This window comes from Dermacentor albipictus, chromosome 6 (genome assembly GCF_038994185.2).
Source record: "Dermacentor albipictus isolate Rhodes 1998 colony chromosome 6, USDA_Dalb.pri_finalv2, whole genome shotgun sequence".
Lineage (NCBI taxonomy): Eukaryota > Metazoa > Arthropoda > Arachnida > Ixodida > Ixodidae > Dermacentor > Dermacentor albipictus.
Genome location: NC_091826.1, coordinates 58313990 through 58338165, shown reverse-complemented (window position 1 = coordinate 58338165; position 24176 = coordinate 58313990). Strand labels below are relative to the sequence as shown.

Here is a 24176-nt window from a genome sequence, read left to right as displayed (position 1 = left end):
ACATTTGGGTGTACCAAAGATAGTTATGTCAAACACACTGCTATGTAGTCACATATACATTACTGCCAAAGATGTGCTAGTGATTGGCTCTTTTCTATAATAAATCAGGCAATGAAACAACAAATGCTACCTAAGTATCCTCACTCCAATAAGTATATGCCTTCGAGAGCGGCATTCCTTCAACAAAGCAATATAGCTGTTTAAAATTTTCAGCTATTTCCTTACATTTACTATCATTGGCAATGGTTCATGCATGATATTTATTTATTCTTATTACTCTATTTTTTGCTAGCAGATGCCTGCAGTTGTGTTTACTAAATACATGTATATCCTGTAATAAAGCAACTTAATGCCCACCTGAGAGCTTGTGTTGTAACAAACAGCTCAAGGCAAGAAATGAAAAACACCTATATTTCAAAATTCCAAAGACGAAGGCAGTGCAAATATATGATTGTTCCCTCTATTTTGTATACAGTTTGCTGCATCTCACTTAACATGTCTCGTGGGCACACCAGGTGTTTCCCAGGTGACTTAGGACTGCCATTCGCAAATATTGTTACATGCAAATGAACAGGCATTTTCACAGCAGATGGCAGATACTAAACAACAGCAGCATAGGTAAAACCCTGACAAACCAGTAGCTAAATGACACAATAACATATGTACTAGTACCGGAGAGTACCGGTAATAACTAGTACTGGAGAGTTAAAGAAACTCTGGTAATAACTAGTACCGGAGAGTTAAAGAAATGACTGAATGTCATGCAATGCACAGACTAGACGTAGAACATCACCACAATGTCCATGCGATAAAAAACAAGCAGCAAATAAAGTACAGTGCATGCCATACATAAAATAGCACATGTTTATAGTACAGCACTCGTGGCACCTTGTAAAATATACTTTCTACATAGCTAATAGACTGTGAAGCAAGTCAGTGCGCTACAATGACAAGGGCCACAATACATTAGACAGTAGAGTGGCCGTCTACTTCAAGCAGCAGGAATGTCCACCATTAAAACAATCTAAAGAAACTCTGTAATTTTAGGTTTACATTAAGTTCTTTCAGCCTGGTACATTCGATATACAGGGTACAATAACGTTTTACTCTGTTCATTATTGACTTGCACCATCTGCACAAATTGAAACACAAGCTATACATGCACAAGTCAAGGCTAATTTAAATATTTGCATCTCAAGTTTCTCTGTTTGTGACATACAACCATGATTTTGCTGCTGAATTTTGAGACAATATCATGTTCACCGACCACCTATATAGCAATACAAATTACACACCGTAATAATGATGCATAAGAGGTGTTCCCTTTCTTTCAGGTTGTGTTATGTTTTTCTGCTGGTGGCAGGCTACAGTAAACCTATCTCAAACAAAAGGCAATGCCAAACAATTAAAGCAGGTTCCTGCCAACTAAATCAGAAACGACAGACAGTGCATCACATGGGCTGTATGAAGGTTTTCGCAGCAGTTTATGCCAGACAGTTTTGTTCTTGGAATCTGGCACAGAAAAAATTTAGACCGAAATCCGTGACACGTAAATGGAATGTAAAACACTGGTAAGACAGAATTACAAGGTGACTTGCATTAGCTTTTAAAGCATAGAAACAACAAAAAGCAACTGTTCGCTACAGTGTTGTCTTTCACAACCACTAACATTGCAGCATTCTATTGATATCATAGAATGAATGACTGCATTGGATTTTTGCTTTGCAGACAGCCACCTGGTCTAGCCCAAACATTTGTTCTGAAGCGTGTGTGGTTTTAAATACAATGTACAAAAAACAAAGTACAATGCCTCTCTATACTAGAATTTGGTACTTTGTGATAGCATTTGATCTTGAGGAACTGTTCTTGATTTGGCATGATGTACACATTGGAGACAAGGCCAGGGCTGTATTCAAGATCAATCATTTGTGGTGATACGTGGCATTTCGCACAGCACCTCACTGGAGTGATGGTCATTTTTCCTTTCATTGGCTTAGCCAACCAGCACTCACTGAAAGTGATCAACCCCGAATAGAGCCCCAGGACAATGCACACCAAAGCTAATTGTATTGGTCCTGTCTTTCGTACTTGTTTCACGCAAAATGAAAGCTGAAGCACCAATAAGACTAACACAACAATTTTGTTGACTAGAAAGACTGTTCTCCGCATCCTTAAATTGCAAGGGACACCAGCGAATGCACACATTCATAAAACTGTGTTCGTTGTAAAGACGATGGAATCCCACGTTGCTGACAGATTGGGTAGCACCAACCAGGGACATTCTATGGTTCAGCTTCAAGTGCTAGGATAGGTTGTCCATGAAGTCACTGCCCATAGAATTCACAGTTTTACAAAGCGTATGTGTGCATTCAAGCAAACTGTTATTTGAGATGACAGAACTTAAGTTCATTTTCCCCCAAGAGAAATGCAAAGGTGAATCATGACATGGCTATGGTTGATTTCTTACATAGCACACACTCCCTCACCTGCTGGGACTTCCTACATTTAAAAGTTAATTTTAATATTTTATATTCCTGTCCCTGTCTAGGAGTGCTACGTGGAACAGTAATGCAGAAGACTCACTTTATTGCACAAAGACCAATGCTTAATCAATTTACATTGGTAAAACATTATTTCAAAACTCGGCACTGGGAAGGCAGTGTGATGTCATGAATTTCAAGGCGCGTTGTTTTTCATATTTGGACTGTTGTGACACAAGTTATCGAAACTTGCTAGTCTGAGTTTTCATTAATTTAGAATACAATGTAGCCCTTTGCTGACAACCAGTTGTACCATGTATACTTGTGTAATGGCCGTAGGTCTTTCTCCCCCAAGATTTGGGGTGAAGTTAGGGGTGCGGCTATTACACTGAGAAAAATACACAACATTCTTTTTGCTAATATTTTCAGAGGTACCTGTCTTTACTGAACTACAGTAACTTGATTGTACTGGCTTTGGCTATTCTTGGCTATTCCCATAGCACGTCACCTGCCGGATGGAATAAATTGGTGATGCCCCACAGACCAGCAATGGCAGTGTCTCAGACGCAACTACTAATCTCGAAGGCTGTGCTGTTGCTATCTGGAGGCGCTGAAAACTCAGCATAGCTGCCTCGCTTTGCCACCGATTGAAAAAAAAAAGCATCGTAATTCTCGTGCCACACAACAGATAACCCTGCCGACATTCTCAAAAACCAAAGGTATGGCTTATGCAAGGGTAATTTTTAAATATACATTTTGAGAAATTTTTTTTATGATGTTCTGGGCGCGGTTTTTACATGGGTGTGACCATTACACGAGTGCATACGGTATTCGTGTGGACAATGTCAAAATCCATGACACCACAGCGAAGAGATGCATGAACTTCAGGGAAATGACGCCCACCTGGTTTTTTATTTTTGTGCCTTTTCTGCCTCACCAAGCCTGCTTGCATGCAATAGTGGCTGTCTTTATATTATAGAAGTCTAATCTGCAGATACACACAGCTAAATATTACTTTTGCTGTTCTTTAAAAAAACGTTCTGCTAAAGCCTTACAGTTTAAGGAGCTTCATTTAGTTTCTGATAAATCAAATGTGCTTTTTAAAGTGGAATTTCTGACAAGACGAACAAATTTCCAAGGCCTGTTTATGTTTGCCTTATGGGAAGTCCTGTATATCTAAGGGTTACCATGCACCACAGCCATGTTCATTGATGTCTTTTAAAACTGACAATAACACATACAGAATAAAATCATCAGGCAGGTGCTGAAATAAATCTAGTAAGTGGAATGCAATAAAGAACAGAATGTCTGTACAACAAGTATGCCTTGTAAAGATCTCTATTACTATCTTTTAAATGATGTTTAGGGAACAATAAACATAGGTTTACAGAACTGTGCTAAGCTGGCCTACTGGTCAGACCGGAGAACAACCTGTAGACCATGTGCACGAGTAAAAGACTAAGAAGTTTATACAATCAAGTGGCATACCTTATAGAAAGAGAGAGCTTCAATAGTAAATGCAGGATGTCCTTGAATTAACACTTTGATAACTGGACACGGCTAGCTTGTTTGCGCTCACCAATTCATCAGATGAACAAGGTAAGCTTGTCCTGGCTCAAAGATCAATAATTTTAAGGAGGTTTCGGCAATACATTGCCAAGTATAATGGGCTGGCTAAAAGGTTAACATTCTACGAGTGCTTTTCAAGAAATCAGTAGGTGCAGAGTCGCACAACAGTGCAAAAATGCTTGGAGCATGCATAAAGCATCATACTGCATACTTGGTCCTCTGCAGTTTTGAAGTGCTTACATATAAGTTCTAAGAAATTGAATGTAGGCAGTGACATTACCCAAAAATCTTCACTTATTGAAATAGCTCAATTTGAAACGTGAAAGTTTTTCTATCACATAAACTTATGACATTGTTAGTGCTAATCCTGGGATCATCGTTGTCGGCTTTATATGGTTGTTATTAATACAAGATTAAGTGCACAGAGAAAGAACGCTAAATACAGTCTCACGAGTTTGATGGGCCCAAATAATCCATCTCAAAACACAATTCCAACAGATTGGAAACAATTCTGACCAAATAGGATCAGTTACATTTTCTTTAGAATTAAACAAAATGGACTGCTGAACTTTTCTGACTGGGGAGGGATATTTCTGTGGCTAGAAGTGCACTATTTTAGATTAAACAGAAACGATACTCATTGGCCATAGTTAGTGAATAGTTAGTGAATGTACACTTGGCTTTGTACACAAAACAGAAAAGGCAGTTGCTAACACATACAAGTGAACATGTTACACACAATAGTACGGAATGCAAAAAGTGCTGAAATATTCACGTCAAACAAAAGAAAGATTTCTGCTTGCAGTACATATATACTCTCTCGAAAAACTTCAAAGTGGGCAAGCATACCTTGACTAAATGTAAATGGGAACATAGAGGTCAATGTGCTATGCAAATGAAATATGAGAAAACTAAGTATGAATAATGCTGCCGTACCATGCATGTGTTATGCAGATACCTGGTGAATGCTAAAAATGCTTCACGTGACTTTGGTAAGCATTCTTGCGGCTCGGATATTAAAATGTTACCAATGGTAGCCGCCAAAGTAAAGTGGACTGCTTTATATGTTACATTAATCAATACTGTAAACAATACCGTGCTTACTCAAACCTAAGCTACTAAACTTTTCTGAGAAATGTTAAGCCCACAAGCTTGGCAGGTTGGCTTAGAATTGATGATGAGGTTTGAAAGTTCTACAAAGTAAGGTGTAAGCACTCAAGCTGCCTTTCAGAATCTGTTCAAGGGTCACAGCTACCTAACCACACTAAAACACTGACTAAATGTATGCACCTGCTAAACTTGTTTGATGCCATCATAATAACCAGGCATTGGCTGAAAAATGGCAATGAACTGTACGGCAGGCACATACCAACATGCCTTAAGCTGACCTCACAAACTTATAAAAAGTTATGAGCTTCAAAAGGCACAGACAAAACGGAGGAAAGCACAACAAGCAACAGAATGACAATGACTTAATGGTAATAATGATGGCAAGCGACCTCACATCACAAGAGTAACCTTTTGAGCGTCATACACAATCACTTAAAAGATGGACTAGCGTGGTTTAGGCAAGGAGCTACAATGCTTCAGCTTAGTTCATATTCCAATTGGCTTACATTGGAGATACCTTCATTCGTATATTCGGACCTCCTGATTTTCAGATATTTGCTTAGAATTAAGTAAACGTAGCAATGAATTCAAGATTTCTAATATGCATTTCCTTTTGCCTAAGCTGCGCCACTCTAATGGGCCACTGAGAGAAAGACTACAACAATTCAGAGTGGCAACAGCTTTTTAAACTTCTGTTCCCGTTTCTAACACAAAAATAATGATTACTGGAAGAGAAAATAAAGGTGACAATTAATTCCGAACTCTAACCACAGCGTCAACGTCTGCAAAACGTCCCAGGTTTCACTTTTTCATCTGATTTGATCACATTATGATATTAACTTTCACATACGTTGTCACCTTGTCTTGGGATATTTTCTAACCCATGGGCTCTTATAGCCCTGCCTAGATGCTGTCCAAATCAGCAACGACACAGCTGTCGTGAGGACTTCAAGGCGGTGTCACCAACCATGTTGCATTTCTACATGTTTCTTTGCTTACCAAGCATCTGACTTACTTGTGGCAAGACTGCCCTGTTTTGTAGTCCAGAAATCTGCTAATCTAGCTTAACGTTTCTCTCATTGTCTGTTTAAAAACAACCCAGTAATGCGAAATGAACTCATTGTTCTTGACTGCCAAATTTAACTGCGAGCAGGCCGTGCATTAATCGAGCCTCCACTTTATCACAGGCCACGAGACTTCTTTGGCATTGGTAACACTCCCAACAGGAAAACTTGACACCTTTAATGATGTATGGTGCAAACAGTCTGACGCACACCTATGAGACGAGTACAAATTATAGTCGGCAGCATACGAAATGATCGGAGAGAGAAATGGTGACTATGTGGTATGCACAAGTTTCAAGAGATCAAGTTCCCGCGGCAACTGCTGGATGTTAAACAAAAAAAAAGGATTACAAAGAGATTGGTACAATTCACTAACTGGGCTACACCTCAAGTACAACAAGTAGAATCCATGTCAAAAAATCACAAGAGCACAATTTGCAGAAACAAGCCAACGAAGTGCTACCTATCACAAAACCCTGCATTGAAGTAAGCTGCATTCAATAGTAGCCCATAGTCAGGAGTGCAAGGATCTGAGCTTGATCTGCTGATTGCTTGCCTTAATCAGCAGTGCACGTATGGGAAAGAGAACAATGGCTTGGAGAACAGAGCAACCCTTCCTGGTGAACAGGGCGATGTGGCAATTGAAGTGGTCAAATTGTCAAAATTTTCATTTTTCCAATTTATTTTTTCGCAATCCTCGGACCTTCATTTACCTTGTGGTGAAATATTATAACAAAATACACCTTAGAAATTGAGAGAACAGCACTTTTCTAGAGTGCTGTTATCAAATATTGCGAATAAAATAAAGCTTCAGAAGGCGCCGTCGCACCACGGATCACTCGGCTATCCGTTGACACAGTGCCCCCCCCTTGGCATCATCATAAAGAGGAGAGACCAGAGCTCAAGATTGCCACAGCAACTTATTCCTCCACCGAAAAATAAACCAGCAAACACAAGCAAAAGAAAGGCAAATTCGGCATTGCGATTGGGCACTGTAGTCACTTGGACACTGTTAGTCACTGTAGTCACCGTACATGCTCCTATTGGCTGTTGTAGATTTGAATTGCTGATGAACCTCTCTCACGCGCATTTGCGCAGCAGCGAGCTACGCGTCCCAATCAATGTGATTCACGATCATGGCAGCTGAATTCACGTGAGTCCCAAAGGAAGCAAGTTCTGAATGGCCCACGCATACGGAAGACCACGAAAGGCGTGGAACGGAGGGAAAAAAAACTAATCGTAGAAGCGGATGCTGCCGATCTTGTCGACGAGGCACGACCAGCACAAATGGGTGACCAGGAAAACGCGTCTGCATGCAGTGCTGACGATGCACCCATGGGCTATAGTGACAACGTGACCGTGGGCTGTGGTGACGGCGTGTCCGCGTGTGGTCATGACAGCAACGTGACGTCGGCGAGAGCACAAGTTTTCGAGTCGTACATTCCGCTGCAGATTTCAGCTCCAACTTTCACTAATGAACAGACTGCGTAACGAGAGGATACAAAAGCAGACGTTCTGAATGCGCTGTCATCTACCTCTGCAGGACACATCAAAAAGACAACTAAGGTGCACGAAACTGCTGCAATGAAGCGAAAAACTACATCAAAATGTAAAGAAAATGTGTCCTCGGAGGCAAAGGACCCAGGCGGGTTTGAGGTGCTCAAAGTAAATACTTAAATGTTTACAACAAATGAAACTTTGCGCCCTGTTTTCTCAGCTTTCATTTTTTATGCAGTTGTTTTCAGCCATCCCAGTGTCATTTAAAATTCATTCTGTTTTTTGCACTTAGATCCTGAAACATTGATGAGTGCAATAAAGCTGTCCATTTTTATCTGCACCTCAGAAAAAAAAATTATAGTGTTTTTTGTGCAAAAGTCATTACTAAGACAATATGCATAGGGAAGTTCAAAAAATTATTTATGCTTATTTTGGCATTTAAATAATAAACCAATAGCCTTATTGCACAGAATGGACTTTTGTGAACGTGCTGATATGAAAATCTTGGCGAACATATGTGTAGTTAAGCAACTAATTTGGGGACGATCATTAGAGGCTGTCAAGTGTTGTAACTCGAAAACTATAACAGATAGCACAAAACTGATTTCAGTTATGATACAAGCATAACAAATTACACCTGCATGCCAAATTTCATCGATTTATTCCCACAATTAAAGAAAATGTTTTCATTGCCACATCTCCTCTTGAATAGAGCAGGAGCTTTTGGTGATGTTCTTGTGGCTGTTAGGCTAGGCTGTCTATCAGAGTGTTAAGTTTCTTGCCAAATAAACCTTTAACTACGAAGCCCAAGCTGTACTTGTCCAGGCTGCAGCTTCTTCTATTTTGCTCGCCGGATGCAATCCTTGCTCACCTACTCAGTTCACATCATGCACTTCGAGTTTCAGCACTTATATATTCTTCAAAGGTTTCGATTTCTTTTATTACCGTCTGTTCAGATAGTGGCATTCAAACATTACACGTATGCTGAGAGAAGTCTTTGTTTCAGGTCAGATGCCTTTCACTAATATTTCAGGTCATTAAAGAGGCAAACTGCACATATATTTTTTAAAATCCAAATGTAATCCACAATAAACTGAGAAATAAAAATTAGTGGTAAATTTTGTATACTTTTTAATTAAAATAATTTGTGGGTTAAAGGGTTAGAAAGCAGTTCCCCGAACACCTTAGAACAAAAGCTTGCCACAGTAGTGACATCTATACAGTCTTCATCAGAAGTTTTGAAGCCACTGCGCATGTGATTAGACCTTGTCTACGGGCCATAATATACTGGTGCCTCTGTGGAATTTTCATTAACCCAAAGCTTCCAATAATGAAAAAATGAGAGTACTTGAGCATCTGGAGCTTTGGAGTGCCTGGTGTGCCCATAGGAGTACTGAAACATGGCCCGAGATGTCATCACTTGGGAAGCAGCTTCGAAAATTTTGTTAAAGGCCCCATATTCCAGCACAGGTGTTTTTAATTTGCTTGCTCATATTTGATTTGAGTGGAACACTCAAAGAAGCCAGAAACCTCTACCCATCTTCACTAGTTTTTCACTTCAAGGGGCACTAGAGAAATGAACTATATCAGGTTGTGCCAGCACATTAACCTTTTGGAGCTTTTGAAGCATTTAAGTGAAAAGGACGGCTTATCAGAAAAAAAAATAGAGTAAGTGGAATATATCTCATCATTTTCCTTTCACAAAAACTGTGATGGTGGTGATTCAATTTCTCGGAAATGGGAGATTTGAAGGTCCTTTCACAAGTTCAGGCAGTTCTGTGAAAGAAGCCCCGAATAGATGCTAGGCTGAAACAGAGTGAACTTTGTCGTTCTGCTGTTATTAGGCCAAGTAATTCCAGTACAGGAAATGGGGCACTTTCAGATTTCTTCATTTACATTCGTGCTGTGCCAGCCTAAACCTGCACTACGCACACAAGTTTCTTAACCTCATATTCTTATCGTGCTTTCTGATAAAATCAAAATTTGTTTTGGAAATCTCTATCTTTCTAACGACTAACAGATGGCCACACTAAGCCAAGGTCCTGTCTCTCTTGTAAAAGGAATGTTTTATGAGGGCTCCAATGTGACAGTGTGTATAGTACTTGTCCATCCACTACACGGCATCCATCCTTGCACTAATCCTCTGCTCTCAATAAAGGTCACCTGCTCGGTGTTTCAGACGCACATCTTACTATTCCAGACTGACTTGATAGTTTCCAGTAGAGTCACTTGAATGGCGAGTGAGACTGCTCATAGCAAGACACCCATTGGAATCCTTATACAAATCACTGCAGCAGTTACAGCTTGAGCAACACCTGCGCAATTATACAAGTCCTCAAGACATTCCATCAAGAGTGTGAGTTATCAACAGCAGCAGAGTCGCCACGATTGGCTTGGTCTGATTCTTTCAACGTCCAAGTTCCGCCCTTTGCAGCCCCGTGAAGTTCCAAGGTGGTGTCATGCAGAGGCTCGAGGCAGGCGTGGTGACCGATTGTCACAGTAGCGATGCCCAGCTTGCGACACTCGCGGTAGAGCTTCACCTGAGTGTCCTCGTCGAGCGCACTGGTGGCTTCGTCAAGGAGTGCCATCTTGGGCCTCTGGCACAAGACGCGCAGGAAGCTTAGCCGCTGTCGTTCGCCTGGGGACAGCGATTCGTACCACATGGGCAGCAGGGAAGAATCAAGTCCACCAGATCGCTTGAGAAGGTGTCCCAGATCAGCCAGCTCGATGAGTCTAGAAAAAAAATGAAAGAAATTACGAAGATTCAATGCAGATGTTGGAATCCACATAAAGTGAGGCTTTATTGAAACAATTAATGGGTAATGCGATACATACAACTGTCTTCATTTTTGTCCTATGCAACGTGTAATGCCACACAATGTTTTATGTTTACACACTAGACCGTTCACCACTTGTGCTGAATTGCAAGCACAAAGTCAGGTGGATGTACAGTGCAAGACATTGACATGGTGACGTCATCAGGACAAAAGCGGCGTGTGATGCTTGCTGAGAAAAGAATGGTGATAAGAGGTACACGCACAGATAACTAGGCTGCATCCAAATACATTGAGGGCTTCTATACCCCATCAATCACAATGGCACATGATCACCCTGGAGGATATGCCGAGAATGATGGAGGATAAGCCGAGAATGAACACATATACAACAGTACATACCCAATGGCTTCAGAAAAAGGTCCCACAAATATAAAAACATAATGAAAATGATGGGTGTACACACTCTATTCCATTGAGACATCTGTGTGCTTTAGAGATACAGTTGCCGACAGTTTATTCGGATCTCACGGGGACTGTGGAAATGTCCGAATAAACAGGTGTCCGAAAAAGCAGATTAAGAAAAAAAAAAGAAATCCTTTATTTCTATGCACTTCTTCAGGCTCGGCAGTAAGCTTGAAGAAATCCTGAATGCACCGTTGCACGCTGTTCCGTTTACATGCAATCAGATAAGCCTGAATCTTGGAGGGTTGCACGGTCACTATGGGCGGCTGAAGGCACAGTCCCTGCTCGTACATGCTCCGCATGCGACGGCAGCGTAGCACATGGTGCGTCATCTTCCGACTCGGAGTCATCGTCCGGCGGTGCAGCAGAAACCTGACAAATGACCTCGCCATCGTCGAGTTCTGCGCATGTCAGTACAGCAGTGTCAGCAGTGACAGTGTCCAGAATCGCAATGCAACCACTGCGCAGGTCTCGGCAGAACATTTTCGGCGTCAGTAGGGAGCGCATCGGAAGGTGACAAGTCCTAGGCCTCCTGGCACCCACTTGCCGGCATTCCCCAGCGCAGCTTGCACGATTAGGCACTTGACACTATGTTTCCGTATGGCGCGTCGGATCACCGCTACCTCGAGACAGCGCACAAAGCAAACACCACCACGGCGTCACGCCGACACCAGTCACACAAACGAAAAACGTGGCCTACTCACAGCATCGTGCACGAAGAAAGAAACAAATCAGCTACTGGATTGTCATGACATGGCTTACTAAGCTGAGACCGGAACTGCTGTAGCCACTCTATCGAACCAGGCAGAAACGATGATGATGAGCGGGGATTTGTAGTAGCGCTACTTCGTGGGGCAGCAAGGAGGCTCCGTTCAAAACAAAAATGTCGTTCAGCAAATCGGACCATGCACCGGTCAGAGTCGGTGCATGGTGCTCTCGATCGAGTTGGCTCAAGGAGTGTCCGAAAAATCCGACGAGAGGTTGCAAGGTGTCCAAACTTTCGGCAGTTGTTATACATTATGGTCTACGGAGAGAATGGCGGTGCCGCGAAGCAGACCAAATAATCGAGCATGTCCGAATTTCCGGAGTCAGAAAAATCAGTCGGCGACCGTCCATGTGCAGGTTTTACACTGTCATGTATTGTTTCATTAAGAACAGAGGTTCACTCGGTGGCACTACATTATCGGTCCTCGAATGCCACTCACGAGCCTCTCAGTCAAGAGACTGAAAACTGATGTAACACGCTGATCCCCATGAAGGTTGGGAAAGAGAGCTTTGCTTTAAAAAGATGACGAGTGAAGGCAGCTGATGGAGAGTTTGCACATATGTGTAAATTTATGAAGGGAGTTGCTTGTGATACTAAACATGGATGTGTTGCTTTAGTTCTTGATTATTGTGTAGCGGCACAGCAGCATTGGTGTCGCATGAATAAAATAGCAGACGCTCGCAGCGCCGGCTAGCATTCAGCAGAATAAAAACAAGTCTGCGACATCACTCAGGTGTTCTGTCTGTTCTCTTTGGAGACCTGTCGAGAGCTATGGGTTCACACTGTCACCACTGACATCAATGATTCGTCACTGATTTCATGCTATCACACTTTCATAAGAAAACTTTGCTATGTCAAAAACTTTGTGGACAGTGTCACTTCTTTGACGGCAATCGAAATCTGTCTAATCAGATTACATGTCCAATGTGAACAGCATAATAAATACTAAAATCTACTGAAATATTGTTCACTTTGGAATATATATAACGATGCATGTTCAAATCGTGGATTGGCTTCAACAGTGTGATTCGATTCCATTACTGCCAACCAACCACACTTGCCGCTATCGTTTGGACTTGGGTGTTGTTTTCCTTTTCAAGCTCAAGTTTTTCCAATAAAGCGCTTGAATCATTCTAATCGTTGTCCTTGCCTACATCCCTGCCTTCGCTGTAGCCCAAATCCAAGAACAACTCGAAGACTACTGCTAGATGTACCAAGTAATTCTTCACAACAATGCATTATAGATAGAGAGGATCTTTTTCATTTTTCTGGAAGAAAACACATGAGGCAGTGGCCATTGGAAGGCGTGATAAACATATATTGGCTATTTCTTATTGCAAACTTAGTAATAAAATTTTAAATATTATGTTGAGGCTGTGCAATCGAAGTTGCCCAATGCTCGAGGTATGTCTACTTGGCAGAAATTCTGAGACTGGCACTAGATTCATTTATCCTTTCTGATCCTAAAAATCTGCCACTAAATGCACTGGTACTCAATACAATTATATTCCACAGCATGGGAATAATGCCCTATGATAAAACAATAATTACAGTGCATATTTCCACATGGACGTCTGAAAACAAGTACTACAGCCAAATTCGTGGTGTGCCCAGAATTCCTACTGAATGAACATGCGAAGAGTACTCTTTAGCTTCAATCCACCTCTTTAATGGAAGAAGTGTGCATCTTGCAAGTTCGCGTCTTGCGGAGCAGACAGTACATAAAGCATAGGAAGCTTGCTGCCTCAGTGATCTGGCCCAAGAGCTCACTGTCCCAAAACTAAGAAAATGCTGCTTAGGCTAACCAGCAACACTGTGAATGGGTCCTGCATTTTTGGATTGATGTGATACAATCAGAAGAAAGAAAATTAACTATGTGAATTTGTTAAAAAAAAACTCCAGTGCGAGAAGCTGCGAGAAGTGCTGCGAGAAGCTGAAAGTGTTCTTCAGAACACCAAATTCTTTGCACAACCTGCTCATCAAGCTGGGCTTCCCAATGAAATGAGAACATATTACTCTCAATAGTAAAGAAACTATAAGCTGGGTTTACTCTTTTACATGACATGTACAGTCTCCTTGTCACACACCGGCAAGTGCTGCTAAGTCGATGAAATGGCACATCTGCGACAACCTTTGGCATGGACGCTGACTGCATGATTGAAATGAAGGTGAGGAGAAGTGCTGCAAATTCGTCTTCAAAAAGTACAGCACAATTGTTTCAGGTAAGTGCGGCCATGTCGACCAATGAAACCTTCCTCATGACTCGCAATACACCAGCGAGTCATTCTGGTGTCACACTCTGATTGTGAAACCAAAGAGGGAAGGTGGAATTGCTGGTAGTATTCGACATGTATGAGCGCAATGGCTTTCAGACTTTTACCAGTGATTCTACCATGACAGTACCCTGCTGGCAAGGAAGCTCTTCGATATCAGATGTATGTTGTTGAAGAAAGATCTGGGCCTTTAGTTTACTGGAAGTTGTATGACAAAGATTGGCCCACCCTTTCATGAGCCACACTAAATGTCAGTCTAAAGTTGCCCTTGCCATAACCATGTGCAATGAATATATGCTATCTCGGATGAACCAAAGGTACTTTCATGTTGAGTGCGACTTCATTATCAAGCGGTGTGACTGCATTCAGCATAGCAGTAGTCATCAGTACTTTCATGTTGAGTGCGACTTCATTATCAAGCGGTGTGACTGTATTTAGCATAGCAGTGGTCATTAGACATTTGTTACCTGTCACCTGCATCCCTGTTCTACAAGATTACCTGAATAGACAAGTCGAGAACGATGCTTACATCATGTTTTTTAGAATGTGATAAGGTATTACTAATGTGGAGGGGGAAACGGCTTTCTATTACAGTGTCTCAAACAACGCCCGCGTCAGCAGCAATAATTTCAAGACAGAAATGACTGTGAAAAATTGTATATGAGGTCACAGTAGACAAGTCACAAGTGGCATTTTGAAAGTAAACTTTCGGTACAGGAACTTCTGGTCCTTGACTTGTCAGTGTTTAGATACCTGACATGCTTACGTTTCGAAAGACAAATCCCTTTATTTGTAGAATGAATATTAATTAGACAACATGGTTTAAAATGCTGCCTAGGAAGTTTTCATTGATACAAAACTAACATTAAACCTAGTGATGGTTGCCATTTTGTTTGTGGACTTACTCAAGGTTTGCAGATATGCACAGAAATTTTACCTTCAGTATGTGTCACATGAAGTCAAGTTGGAATTTAGCATAGGGTCTGCCTTTCTCTGAACCTTTTTCACACATATTTCAAAGCCAGCACACTATCTAGCCTCACATGCTGTCTGACCTTTCACCATGCATTACAAATCTTCAGTCTGCTTTTGTTCCGCCCATTCGTCTCAATGTGGCCAGTCCTTAGTTAATGTAGTCAGATAACAACCTGCACTGGTTTGCGCATGTGCCTGCTCCTGTTCTCAACCTACGCAATAACAATAACAACAACAAATACAACAAAAAGAAATGCATGAAGGTCAAAGGCAATCCAATGCTCTCTACAACAGCAACCCCCATACACTAATTACAGCTTTGAAACATTCTATGAAACTTTGCTAATTTGATGCTTGATCCAGATAAAGATGTAAGGTACTTAGTATCTTACAATTTAGTGTGTATTGCTTTATTCAACAATGGGATGCATACTGTGCACGCCAGGTGTGGTGTTACTCAGGTGATGAGGAGAGCACGGGAATGTAGGTAAGAGTTCGACGAAAGTTCATCTAGCCAGGTAACATGATGATGAAGAAGTTGCAATCACTAACCAAATCAAGGTGAAAAACATGCAGAGACATTTCTGAACCCATTCAGGTACCTTGATCACACTAAAAACTTTAGTCTTTAGTATGACCAAGGAACCTGTATAGGTCCCGAAACGTCTCTGCGTGTTTTTCACCTTTACTTGGTCAGTGACTGCAATTTTTTCATCAAAAGCATGGGAAGCATGCAAACACACCGTGGCACATCAATACAGCAAAACCTGGTTGTAATGAATGATGGGCGTTGCCATTATTCTGAGACTATATGGGATCGTTTGATATAGTGAAACTTGCATCTAACATGTTTTGGATACATGTTTGCTGTGTGTGGAAAAATATTGTACGCGCGATAAAACATGCCCCTCAACCCATGCTAGAAGTCCATTTACTGCAACAAATTGTGCTATTTTTCACAAAGATTGGTGGCTTTTGCTAGCACATTTGACTTTGCTGCATCAATGAGCACGAGAAAGCACAGGCGTAACCGAGCGCACAGTTTGTGTTAAGTGGATACTTCTTGCATGGTGTTCTGTGGAAAAGCAACCAAGTACTTGCACATTTTTTTGGAATATCCAAAGAACTAAACTGGGCCTTTCTAACTGCATCCGTTTCTTTACAATTTTTTTCTGAAATATCAGGTAATGGGTGCTTTTGCTCACCTCCATATCTCTCCCTCTTCCTGTGGTGTGGTCCTTGGCGGGGTGTATGGGTAGTAGAGCTGGGACCTGAGGCTGCCGCTCCCAAACCATGTCACTTGGGGCAGGAACAGAGAGCCGCCAAACTCTCTGATGACAGATCCAGATGATGGTGACCACAGGCCCTTAAGTATCCTCAGCAGGGACGTCTTGCCGCTGTTGCTCGGTCCGGTGACAAAGACGCTTTTTGGGGGGCTCAGCTCAAGCGTGAGCCCTTCGACAAAGATGTTGTCGTCGTATGGACTTCCATAGGACATGTTCTTGAGAATGAACTGTGGCACCACTTCTGAAAAATTCAACAAAAACGATCGATGTGAAGTAATAAGCACGCAATGTTCCTTTACACTTCCAGCCCTTTAGACTTTTCGTTCTTGTAATTCTAATGGCAGACAGACAGTGGAGGAGCTTCAGTATAAGTTCACAATTATCTTCTAACAACAAATGCTTTTTGTGGCATCAACAGACTAAATTCAACTATAGTCAGTGACACTGTTAGGTACACATTTATAAATACACTGTCCAATTCAAAGAGAATTTAAATAGATGAACTGGACAATAATGTTTGTTTACTGCTGTGACGGCACAGAGGAGATCAACTTCTTTCTACATTCGCACACCTGCAGTGCACATTTGTAGCTGGTACCTGTACTGAATTCTTAGGTTGTCACTGACCTTAGAGCCAAATAACAGACAGCAGCAACCAGTACACTGTAAAATGAATTCAGCATGTGAGCCAGTAACACGCACCTTCCAGCATGACATGGGTTGGCCTTGCTGAAAGCAAGACCAACCTGCTTAGAGCTTCTTTTCTTGAGCAGGCTCAATGTGACACAGCTCATACTGAATAAGCAATATGCAAAATTTGGTGAGCAGGCTTCCCCACATTATTTAGGCATCACCGCAGAGATGATGGACTTTGCACTCAAAGAAAATTCCACGCTGGGGTTCATGCAATGACAGTGAGAATGATAGAATAGCATATGTAGGAACATGCCCTGCTTTTAACGCCAAACACACTTCGAGTGCCAGCACTGCAATTTCACTGGCACTCTTGGTTTGTAGCACGTAGGGACACAGACGAAGACTAGAAGAAGAGAGGTTGAGCACAAATCCTGTATTTTTATAGTCTTCGTCTGTATCCCTTTGCGCTACAAGCCAACAATATGTCACTGTAGGAACTCGCCCAACTGTCCATCTCTTTGCTTCACTGACATTGTTCCCACTGTGTGGTCTTGTGCAGTTTAGCATCTCGTCTAATGGGTTAAAAAGGAACAACGCTTCCATCAGGTGTTGCCGACTTGTGGCGATCGGCCACCCAAGTTGGTCACAAATGGTTGCTTCAATAAAAATTGTCCCCTTGGTCGATGATCGTTTTAGCTTGGTCACTGGCTGTTCAATTTGCCAGTCCCGTGACTGGAGTTGTAAATCTGCTGAACCGATTAGCGGTGCACAAGCAGGACACCAGAATACACTGACAATTATTTGAAGTCACAGTGGTTTGCGAGCAGATGTGCATACCGACTAAAGGCAGCTGATAAGTAGACATTTCGGTGTGCTGGCAGGCAAGCTGCACTTGGCAGCGTGAAAATCAGTTGCCGTGAGTCAATCTCTGGTTGCCAATACCAGTTGGTCGTGCGACGTCTGTCAATCCCGGGTATGAAGGTGCCCCAAGGATGACCTTGTCCCCCGCTACCTCGCAATACATTGCAGGTATCAATAACTCAGCGGTTACCTTTATGTGTTAGCCTAAATTGTGTCTGTGTCAATGGTTTTACTGAGAGCAGCAGTTATAAACTAGGTACGTAGATCTGAAGAACGGGTTGATACTCTCTCACACTGACTCACCCACATTTTTGCACGCTGGGTACCGACTCACACTCGACAGCACTCACTCACGTTCCTCCTCACGCCCACTCAAATTCACCAACCCTCATTCACATTCATAGCCACTTGCAATTTGTACTTACTGGACCCCACACATGCCCATACTTGCATCCGCTCTCACTCACCGGCAATTACTCAATCAAATACCCACATCCCTCACACTCACTAACAGTCACGTCCACTCAAAATCACTGTCACTGACTTTTGTTCATACCCACATTAACTGCCACTCACTTCTGTTATGTCCACTCACACCCTTTGTAAACTAACTCTCTATTTCACGCCTGTGAAGTCAGTGTGGAAGGAATATGAAACAGTGTACTCATGAGCAATTATGTTGACTGATGGCTAGGTAACAGCAACATCAAGTTTGAGATACTTTGGTTCAGGCATGGCATGAACCATAAAAGGCAGACATTAACACAGCTAACAGCATAATGATGACAACACGGTGACAGTAACAGTGGCACAATACAATAATAACTGTGGTATGACAATGATTACTGAGGCACAGGCACCTGCAGGTTCAAATTCCTGGTCACACAGGAAGTGGAACATTTCCTGGTGTCTTCTGCTAGTTTGAAAGCCAGATAGCCCTTAAATGCTTTTTTCTTTGTTTTTCATGCAGTTAATGCAGATGTTAATTGATGACGTTTAAGCCCTTCTGTGCCTTGGAGAACCTCGATTTGTCCACAGGCTTCTGGTAAATATGGCCTAGAATGAGCTCAGCTTGTCAAAGGGGCTTTCAATTTTCTAGCAATGCCTTGAATGGGCTAGTTTTGTCTTAGTGCTCTTCCTGTGCTTCCAATAGATGGCAGCAAGCAATCTGTAGGGAAGCACGAGCAACAGAAAGTTTATTATTGCGGAGAAAGTAAAACACATTGGCAACTGGGGTCCTTCAAAATAATCTCATCATTTTTTAATGAAATTCTGGATAAGAGCATAGCACGGAACGGGTCACCATCCTGACAGTGAAACAATAGGGCTACAAGAGCCGGTGTTGTGGAGGGCTCTAGATGAATTTTGACCTGGTGTTCTTTAAAAGTGCCCTGAACCACTTTTTATCGAAGTCGAGATATGCACTTGAAGTTAAATTAGACGATTTCAGACATACTCTGCCTCAAAAAGTCCTCAGAGCATTCAGCAGAAGCAGAGTTAATGTTGACAATGAAACATACCGTTCGCGGTGCTTCCACTCTTTCTTCAATGATCTGCGCTGCGAAGACTATTGCAGAGCGGGGTGTACCCACAATGCTCTGCCTACTGAACGTCACCATCCACAGTTCAAATTTTGGATATTCACGAAGATTCCACTATTTCCAATTTTGGCACCTATAACACATCATACGCGGTTGTTCTCAGCAAGCCACAGCGCACTCAGCCAGTGGACTCGTCACGGCAGCACGTGACACCCGCGGTATCTAGACTATGTAGAAGACTGCAGCTACATGCAGCTGCAGCGTTTGCTTTGTGCACGACAGGGGTAGACTGCATGCTTGCTCGTGCTCATATGCTCCTGGTTGGCTGTGCTACGTGGTGCGGACCGGCTTTGTCTTGCACCAGCTTGGCCGATGTGTACAGTAGCTACACCCAACTTGCACTTTTAAAGCATAATTAAGAGTTCATTGAGAAGCAAAGTCTGCCGAGGCATCTAATTGGGAGCAGCCAGGAGTGAGCGCAGGCTGGCAAGCACGCATGTGGTCTGATCTTAAGTTTTGCATGGTTCGAGGCTAGTTGAGTGTTCAAAATGAGTCGAAATTAGTGAAAGCCAATGGCTATGACACCGATAAGCAGGGTGACCAAAGTTTAATTCCTACGATGGCGGCCGTGGCTGAGCGAGCTGACGATAGTCGGCTTTTTCTGGAAGTGCGGAATTATTATTGAAATTTGCAAGCAGATTTTCGCTTACTTCAGCCTGTTTATTAAACTAAGTCAATAAATATACACAGTAACAGTACTGTGTGGATCAATGCGCAAGAAGTGCATTGATCCAGACGCCCTGGTGTCAGCAGCCACGTATAGGAATCCGCTACATTACAAAACAAAGTGTCCAGAAAAAAGTGAGGAGCGGGCTTTTGTTGAAAAGAGAGGATTTGAGAGAAAGGTGACTTAGCGCTCCTCTTGTGAGGTCCACATGCTGCGTACGACTGCAAAACTTGGCTGGGATGTTCACTGTAGCGTGTGCAACCCACTGACTGTTTCTTCACGAAGCCCGAAGGTTGGTTCATAGCCCTTTTATTGTGTGCTTAAATCTAAGTACACAAGAATTTGATTATTTCATCCTGCTCAGCACGTTGCCATTGTGGATGGGTATTAAAACTGTGACCCCGTGCTCAGCAGCTGAACATTATAGCCACTTATCCACTGGCGCAAGTAAATGTACATGTTTTCAATGTTGAAATGTAAGCATATCTGCACTTGACAGCGTAGGCATTATGTAAACCGACACATAAAAGCATTTCCAACTAGCAGTCACTTGACAAATAAGTAAACGAGAAGAAAGGTGGTTAACCGAGGGGCCCGATTTTTAATAGTCATATCATGAGTCGTGTTTGTTGGCTTCTCTTGACAAATTAGGCAGTTCCTGACAATCACAATACAGATGGGATGAAAGTTGCATAGAGAGGTACAGGGCATTAGCCGTTTAGTATGCTATTACAAAACTGTGCTGTTTTTAGGCCACTGGCAGAATAACAGACTGAAAAAAAAAGAAAAAAAAACAGTAATGAAAAAAGAAAAGACATATATCACCCCTATATGTTGTGGAGAGACTTGACTCTCACAGTTCAGGATTCAGAGTGCGGCAAGCTTCAACATATACTCCATATCCTTGTTGGCAAGTCGAACACCTTTGATCCCTCATTGCAATCTCTTCGATGAACTACTCGTGTTTTGGCTAGCTTGCACTTTGTATAGCGATAAATTGTGCAACAATTGTCCTTTTGCATGTTTTCAATCTTGAGTTGTAATTTCCTCTGCTTCCACGTGCTCGGGAGCCTGCAATCATTTACACAAGGGGGATTTCATGATGGTTCACGATGGAAGAGCACTGCGAAGATGGAGACTTAGAAAGAACATAGGACAAAGAGCTACTAGAAACTGGATCCAGTTGCTAGTAGCTCTTTGTCCTATGTTCTTTCTAAGTCTCCATTTTCACAGCACTTTTCGATCATGAAAGTTGACGAACACACCCAACTGGCAGCTATTATAAAAGGGATCGCATCTTTACAAAATGCTGACGTATAAAGGTTGTGTATGTGTGTATAATGATCACTTTGCATATTTTCCTGTCTTTTCTTTTCTTGATGAAAAACGACTAAGAATGTGTTATGAATGGCAATAAATGGCATGCATGTGTTGAACCCAATGTATTGTCTTTAGGAAGTGTTGCTGAATAGTAGTTGCCAACTAGATCAAAGGAACGTTAAAGCTTCGGTGCAGTTTTATGGACCCGGCAATGCGGCATGGATAATAACACGGCTGAACATACTAAGCCGCATAAATTGGCACATTTCAAAGCACTCGTGATCCTGAAAAAGATACACTTATAGAAAACGAAGAAAGGGCAATTAGGATATATATATATACCATCACCTGTGTCGGTGTCATCATCACCGTGCGGCTTCTTTGCCTGCTTAATCTTTTCCATAAGGTCATCCTCCTCGTTGATGGCTTCCATCCTCTCCAGCAGAACAGAGATCCTGTGCGTGTTGCCAGCCACCGTTGAAATCCCGCTGGACAAGTCTACCAACTTACTGAAGCAACTGATCAGGTACATGGACACGAAGGTGTTTTTGCTGATGATCCCACTGAGGTCGGCCGTCGAGATGTCATCGTACGCGCCACTGAAGAGGGGCACTGCTATGATGAGGAAACTCAGGATGCTGCCTGCATAGTCCGTGAAGTATACACCGAGGTTGAGAGGGAACTGGCGGTTATAGACTGACTGCTGCGCCTTGACAAGTTCAAGCAGGTGCTCCTCCGTCGAGTCCAGCTCCGCGAATTCGCCATCTAAGAAGGCAACCGACTCCGAGTTTGCCCTTATTTGAGTGTGCTTGTACCGGAAGCGACCTTCCTGCTTTTCCAGCTCGTACACTCTGGGCACAACGCGAGTGATGAGAAGCTTGCTCACAACCGTGCTGATGATAAAGTAGACAAAAACTGCCAGCGGGCCGATGTACCCCGCGACGCTGAAAGACTGGTAACTGTAGTAGGCTATCGTGAAGGGTGATATGAGCAGGGTGGGAACGATGTCGCTGAGCACTTGACAGAGTCGGTCCACATCTTGCGTGATGCGCTGGTCCGGGTTGTCGATTGCCGTCTCGACCACGTTGACGCGGTAGTGGACCTTGCGCGAGAAGTACAGCTCCTGGAGACGCTTGGTGAGAAGCTGCCGCCACTGCACGGTGACCGTGCTCGACACGTACTGCTTGGCGCTCTTGATGCACGCAACAAGCGCGATGAGGCCGAGACAGAAGGCCGTTTGGTTTAGGAAACCCCACCAGTGTTTCTTGCCGAGGACGACGTAGAACTGGCTTGTCGTGAGCCCCACCTGATAGACGATCACTTCGTACGCGACGGACAAGACGAGTAGCACGACCATCACAAGCACGGCGGCGACATTCGAAAGCACGATGCCAGCGAGTCTCCGGAAGCGCCGGAAGAACAGGCAGTCCAAGGCGAGACGCTCCATGTCCGAGCTAGAGCTCTCGCTCGGTTCCACGTGCCGCGGTGGTCCCACGTTGATGGACGTGATGCGCTGATAGGTACCGGAGGACATTTTCCTGCTTTTGCCCCTCGGCGGCGGGTTCGAGTTTCTTCAAGTGTGCCCCTCCTTTCCAGTTAACGAAGTCGACAAGTCCTTCGCTCGAGCTTGGCGCCCATCCGAAACCGACTCCGCGATGAGGAGAAGCGGTCTATCGCGGTGATAACGGGGATCAAAGGAACCGTCTCGAAGACCGCGAAACTCGCGTAGCGTCGACACTCAGCTGCCCGCAACAGGGCGGTGCGGAGGCACGTGATACGTAAAGCAAAGCAAAGAGAGAAAGTAACGTAGACGACTGCTGATAGGAGATCGTCGAGCGACTCATTTCAACTGTGGTAGGCACATGGGTTGACATAACAAACAAACCAATGGATAAATGACGACGGAAGGAATGTCGACATCGGTGGAGTAACAAAACGACAAAAGCCGCCCAAATGCTAGACAGGTGGCGTCATCTATCGAACATAATTGTAACTAAGTTAGAAAAATTGTTTTAATGACTTCATTATTTACTTTGAATGTACTTTGTTTTTACTGCTTCATATTGTATGACAATAAAGAGCGACTTCGCGGGCAAAAGTGAGCAGATAATCAGAGAAGTTCTGCCGGCAGTAATGCATGATGGTAGCTTCGACAGTGGAGGCGCGTTGTTTTGAAAGTGGCAAAAGGCTTGCTTGGGTCTACAGAACAGGCCAGTAAAACAGGCCGATTTACACATTTTCTTTTCGTTACTGTTAGGTACAGGGGAAGTGCAAATACGCTGAATCATCCACATATCCTAGCTCGCAGCAAGAACGTGAAATAACAACGCCAGGTATATGGATTGTTCACTCTTGCATGAACATCGCGCTGCGGTGTAATTGAATGATATTATTTCCCATAAAACGAATTCTGTGGTGGGGTTCTGGGTGAAAAGTTGCGCGCAGGCAACTTGACTAGCCCAAAAACCCATGAAAGGCAACAGGAGGCAGCGGATGCTCACATATGATTACACAGTAGGGTAGGCGTCAACTTAGAAAAATGTACGTATGTATATACAATAGTGAATTCATTTTAATAATTACAAAACAGGTAGTCTGTGTGCACAAAGATAATATTAAATTTAAACATGAGCATGATCGATTAGTTTCAAACAACGTTTTGGGGAAAAAAAGCCCGAAAACTGAACATAGCCCTACACTCTAAGAACAGTTTACACCCTTTGGCTTGCCCCTTCTGCCACACAAAAATAATCGTCATCTACCTTGATGCGTTTCCTTTCTTTATCGCTGCGAGCCCGGAACTTTCCAGTAACGAACGGCACGCGCGTTATC

General features: G+C 43.0%; 1 protein-coding gene across 2 annotated transcripts; it reads right to left on the bottom strand.

Annotated features, from left to right (window-relative positions):
- Positions 1 to 389: 389 nt before the first annotated feature.
- Positions 390 to 23272, bottom strand: LOC135896134 (lysosomal cobalamin transporter ABCD4-like). 2 transcript variants are annotated; one of them, XM_065424490.1, is made up of 3 exons: positions 21687 to 23272; positions 16179 to 16500; positions 390 to 10453 (listed from the first exon to the last, which is right to left on the bottom strand). In XM_065424490.1, the coding sequence occupies exons 1-3, from the start codon at positions 22876 to 22878 to the stop codon at positions 10069 to 10071; spliced, it is 1899 nt and encodes a 632-aa protein (XP_065280562.1). In that variant the 5' UTR covers positions 22879 to 23272; the 3' UTR covers positions 390 to 10068. The 2 variants fall into 2 exon arrangements, with proteins under 2 accessions (XP_065280562.1, XP_065280563.1); XM_065424491.1 differs by having other exon boundaries at positions 21693 to 23270.
- Between the last annotated feature and the right edge of the window lie 904 nt (positions 23273 to 24176).

Excerpts from the sequence above, each read along its gene's own strand:
- LOC135896134 (XM_065424490.1), bottom strand. The coding sequence starts at position 22,878 with ATGTCCTCCGGTACCTATCAGCGCATCACGTCCATCAACGTGGGACCA. Across the intron at positions 16,501-21,686 it reads TGACACCGACACAGGTGATG|AAGTGGTGCCACAGTTCATT; the intron begins GTATATATATAT and ends TGAATTTTTCAG. Across the intron at positions 10,454-16,178 it reads GAAGAGGGAGAGATATGGAG|ACTCATCGAGCTGGCTGATC; the intron begins GTGAGCAAAAGC and ends TTTTTTTTCTAG.